This window comes from Echiichthys vipera (genome assembly GCF_963691815.1).
Source record: "Echiichthys vipera genome assembly, chromosome: 9".
Classification (NCBI taxonomy): Eukaryota; Metazoa; Chordata; class Actinopteri; order Perciformes; family Trachinidae; genus Echiichthys; species Echiichthys vipera.
Genome location: NC_139834.1, coordinates 6,637,162 through 6,642,635, shown reverse-complemented (window position 1 = coordinate 6,642,635; position 5,474 = coordinate 6,637,162). Strand labels below are relative to the sequence as shown.

General features: G+C 41.2%; 1 protein-coding gene across 1 annotated transcript; it reads right to left on the bottom strand.

Moving 5' to 3' along the window:
• Positions 1-1,138: 1,138 nt before the first annotated feature.
• LOC310951355 (N-acetyltransferase 8) lies at positions 1,139-2,462 on the bottom strand (the record flags this gene model as incomplete). The annotated part of the gene is made up of 2 exons (XM_083919550.1): positions 1,139-1,890; positions 2,444-2,462. 2 exons carry the CDS (start codon positions 2,460-2,462, stop codon positions 1,139-1,141), a joined length of 771 nt encoding a protein of 256 aa, XP_083775676.1.
• Between the last annotated feature and the right edge of the window lie 3,012 nt (positions 2,463-5,474).

The following is a 5,474-nucleotide window of genomic DNA, read 5'->3' as shown; positions in this document are numbered from 1 at the left end:
TGCTTTGTCGAAGGAGTCTGGTGGCTTTGACGAGAGCATAGAAAGGCTTCAGTTTCCCCTGTGTAAATTTAAACAGCACTGTCTGACGGCAAGGTAAAGCTGTGAAAATATTCTAAATAAGTGTAACTTTAAAATTATATTGATTTTTTTTAGGTGTCTAAAATATGTTTAGCTGCTTTCCTTGTTTACAGCAACAAATTGCTCCTGCCCGCTTCTCCAAACCGTCTGACCGACAGACAGTGGATGAGTGCCTCATACAACCCCACCTAAAAAAATAGTATTTTCCTTTGCCATAAAAGAGTAAATCTCACACCCCTTTCACCTACGTTGTCCAGTCCCTCCTCACACATATCATAAGACCACCAATATGGACACACTTAAGCTTTTTCCTCTATTGTTCGGTGCTGATAATCTTTGCCTTGTGTACGATGACTTGAATGCATTTGCATTATACTGAACTCTTTATCCTCTTTTTATGCCACACACATACACATATTCACACACATTCAGAGCGCCTTTAGCTCCCAAGAATTTTAAACCTCCCAATGTCCTGATACTACTGCATTTTTCATTGGTATTTTAAGCAAAGAGTTGTGAGGTCTTAGAAGTCAGCTGGCATTAATTCCTCTGAGGCAGAGGGATTCAGCTTCTCCCTGGAAAGAGGCTTAAAAAGAAAGTTCTTCTGCTCGACTTAATTTCTCCTTTCTCCCATATATGTTTATTGTCCTTAGGTGATATGAGAACAATAGATAATTGAATGTGAATATATTTCGTTGTATTTAATGTCCGGTAATTAATTCAATAAAATACCTTATTGAGATTTACTGTTGTTCCATGTGCAAATTATACATTAGTTTGACTAACCAGAGGAGTTGACTAATTGTCTCATTGTTTTCCATGGTTGTGGGCAATGCACTGTCAGGGTGCAGGTAGATACATAATACATCAAGGCAAGAAGAAATACAAGGAAGCTGAAATCATTAATGCTGCTTTGTGGAAGAAAAAAACAGTGTATCTTTTTCAAACTACCGCGATAACTAGCTGGAGATATGAACAGAAAGATTTTGGCATTAAATGAGACATAAATGAACTAATATTCTTATAGTCGAGGTTGTATCGTGCCAATATTTAAAGTCCATCAAATGAACTTCTCCATTCGCATCACATTGATTCTGGCCAGTTTGGAGAACCAGCTGTTGGCGTGAGTGTTACTGTGGGATGTAGTTTGAACAAAACCAAATTTTTGGTACAGGGAAATGGCTGCCGTCTGTGCTGAGCTGACGTCCACAACGAGGCGGGCGTATCCTCGCTCTTTGCAGAAATCAAGGGCCTTCCTTGTCAACTGTGAACCCAGTGTTTTGCGGCGCCGTGGAAACACTACAACCGTGTGAGACATCTCGCCGTAACTCCCATCACCGGCTTCTTGGGCAAACTCTGAGTCTCCCCCCATCGCTCCTCCGTTGCAGTCATCAAACCTCTCACCTTCCTCCCCTCCCCTTTTTCCTGTCACCGCCACCATCCCCACCACCTTGGATTGGCCGTTGACATCTGCCTCTGCCACCCAGAAAGCGTTATCTGGGTTTTCCAGGTAGTTGGCGCGAATGTCAGCCATGTCTGTGCTCAGCCTCCTCCTCATGTAGCCTTGGTAGATCTCGTGGCAGCAGTAATAAATGAGGCCAGCCCATGCACTGCCAAAGAGCAAAGCTTGGAAGTAGGAGCTGCCTCCCAGCACATAACCAGCCATAGAAATGCTCAGAGCAACGCCAACATGGTCTGGGTGGCTCATGGCCTTGAAGAAAGCCGGGTATACGTGTTCAAGTATCCCGTCGCGAAAAAGCGCCATGACCACATGTTCATCTGAGGGTCTATATTCCCTGATGGAGATTTGAACTGTATGTTAGAAAGGGAGAGAAAGAAAAGGAGAGAATGAGAGCTCAGTGAGACTAATCTGCCTCTTGTTGCAATAAGAAATTCCTGCTGGATTTCACAAAAGGCTCAATATGCTCACGTAACTTATCCTTAAGGGAGGGGGAGGGGGGTGGGGGTAATCAATACGCGTCTTACAGAAGCTAACCCTTTTCATTTCTAATTGAACTCTTATTTTTCACATGAATATAAAGCCTGACAACCAGAGGTGAAAAACACAAGCAAAATTACAGCATAGTCTCTCAAAAATAGTTTCTCTTAAGATTTCAAGAGCGAACAGCAGAACAGTGAAGTCTCAAAAGTGCCAACGGAAGAAAATCAAAGCAAGGTGAAACAACTGAGGCAACAAACAAAAGGTCCTTAGTTTTAGTGAAACAAATGTGCTATGTGTCATCTAGGCACGTTAGTAGTGCCATTCATTTACACCCTAGCTGCCTTATTAGTGCTCTTGTTCGTAATCAACACGACTACTTGAACAAAGGTATAAAATATGAACATAATCAGAGAACCAACTTACAGTTATTTTTCTGGGCCATGCCGACTCTTTCTTTCCCCCTCGTCTTTTCGCTCACTCTGAAGGACTTAACGCTGCTGCTGCTGCCCTGAACTTAAGCTACCGATTGTGATAATCAGCCTTTTACAAAAGGGATTGACATTAGTCTGAACCTGAACCATGGGTGCAGATCCCAGGGAGGGGGCGTGCACACACACACACACACACACACACACACACACACACACACACACACACACACACACACACACACACACACACACACACACACACACACACACACACACACACACACACACACAAAAACACACTATTTGGAGAAAATTGTCTCCCCCAATAAAAACACGAAAGAAGCAGTGAACTTTTATTTTGAAGAACCGCTACTACATGACTCGTAGACGCAACAATAGACCTTTTCAAAGATGTAAGCATAAACATTCTAAATGTGCCCTAGTTTATTTCCTGTTGCGCTGAATGTGAATGACATCAACAGACAGGAAGTTAACAAGGACCAAAGCTGTTTCCTAGCAATGGAATTCCGTTTAAAAGGTCTATACAAACAAAGAAAGGGGCAGTATGCAATAGGCTTGGTCCCTTACGTGTTGACTAGTGACGATCGGTTAACTCGTCACCCGGCTCCCTAAAATGACTCGGGAATCATTGATCTTTAGTGACTATTCACTCAAGTCCGTTGAGTCCTCACATATTTTCCACTGTTAAATGAGAAATTGCATCAAACACAACATCTTGAAAACTCAACCACAACATAGAACTCTATATATGCTGCCAAATGCTATATAACCTGCAGCAACGAGTTAATTTGTACCATCAAACGTCACCCGGGGGGCTGAATCGTGGATCAGGATACATCAGGGTATATCTGCTAATCACGAGAGAAACGATGAATCGGCTGCTTCACAGAGTCTGAGTCTGACTTGCGGGTCAGGCACATCCGGGTACATGGCTATTCATCGGAAAGACGTGTATCGGCTATAGCAATATTTAACTGTGCTTTGGGTAGAAGGCTACTACAAATAAAATGCCACCCGCTGGAGACTATGGCTATTCCCAAATGTTTGGAAGACAGCCATGGTATAACCTATTTTTAGGCGATTTTCAGGATATTTGTAATTACAGACCAGTATCCAAGGTCGCAGAGAACTGAGTAGCAGAACAACTTATCTCCCATTTAAACAACAGCTATGTCATGAACGGTTCAGGGAATAACTCAGTGGAACCGGACCCAAATGCAGACAAGGAAACAGAGAACGGTTTAAACAAATAGTTCATAAAGAAGAAAACAAGGGAATCCAAAAACAGGGGAAAAGGTACAAAACAAAACATGACGAGACGGTTGAGGGAAGGCAGGAACGGGATCTCGGGAAACTATAACGAAAAGAAAACAAAGAACAATAATTAACAGACAAATCAACCGGGAGCGAAAAGGCAGTCATATAAAGAACGGGAGCCAACCGACGAGAAGTTACCACGTAAATGAGAAAAAACGGTCTGGCGCCGAATGTGTCCCACATCCGGCTTCTTATGCTGCAGGCGTTGATTGGGGATTAGACAGGACAGGACAGGGATCCTGACAAGCCCCTTCTCATTACATCCAATGCAATTTGGTTTCAGAGCCAATCATTCCACAGATACTGCCAACTGCCTCTTACTTGAAAAAGTGAAGTCTATGACGGACAAGTGAGATACTGTTGGGGCTGTATTCTTGGACTTGAGAAAAGCCTTTGACACTGTAAATCATAGGGTACTTCTTGCTTAACTCTCCTCATTTAATTTCTTCAACGCCCTCAAGTGGTCAGAGTCATATTTGGAGAACAGAACATAGTGTGTGAATGTCAACAATAAACAATCTACTGCACTGGATATACTGACTGATACAAGGATCTATACTAGGTCCACTTCTGTTCAGTCTCTACATAAATGACCTGCCATCTGTGTGCTCTGATGTAGAGATGGCAGCAACAAACATCAGGCTGCAGTAAAACTTACTAATGCACTGAACACAACTTGGCTAATCACAACTTGGCTAATCCAATCATGCCTTCAAATAAATACCTAAAAAACAGTCTGCATGTTCCTTTGCTGCACTCCTGACCCAGACATAATGCTTTCTGGGGAAAAATTACAAGTGGTCTCAGAGTTTAAGTACCTCGGCCTTCTGATTGACTCTCAACTGTCCTTTAAATCACATCATAAAAAAGTCAGTCACCGGGTGAAGTTCAACAAATCTCGCTTTGTTAGACATTCAGTGACTACTGATGCAGCAATGTTACATATGCATGCAATGATAATGTCATATATTCACATTTGCACAAGCCAATAAAACAACACTAAAACCACTTGAAACGCTATATAAACAAACCCTAAAAGTCCTATTGTTATCCATTGTCTCATTTTAAAGAAGTATAAACTTCTGAGTTGGGACAACCTAATAAAGTATGCCAATATTTGCCTATTTTTTTTTTATTTAATCTTACATAATGTGCTTTATTCTGCTTTTATTGTTTGTCCTGCTTGTTTGAGCTCTATTCTGCTGTATAAGCGCTTTTATGTAGGTGTGATTGTCCTGTTTAATCTGCTCCATTATGTCATAATGTCCACACAGGGTATAATGTCTTATGTATGCTGGGTGTTGATTTTATTATCTATTTTTTATAATTGCTTATACATGCATTTTATCTCTGTAATTTCAGGTTGCCTTTTATCTGGCCAGGGACTAGAGATGCAAACTAGCCTCTTTGGCTAACTCTGGCTCTAACAACTTGGCTGTTGATTAGTGTGCATTGTCCCTGAAATAAACCAATAACTAAATAATAAATAAATAAAATCTTTATGATGCAAAACAATAACAACATGAGAATAATAATTAATGCATATAAAAACTTAAAAGCAGAGCCAGGGGGAGTTTCAAATATATATATAAATCAGTAGAATTAAGAATCAGAGTTTTTATTTATTATCAATGTCAGTAGTTGGAAACAGTGGACTAGGAACAAGTTTCATTAGCGACCAAGTG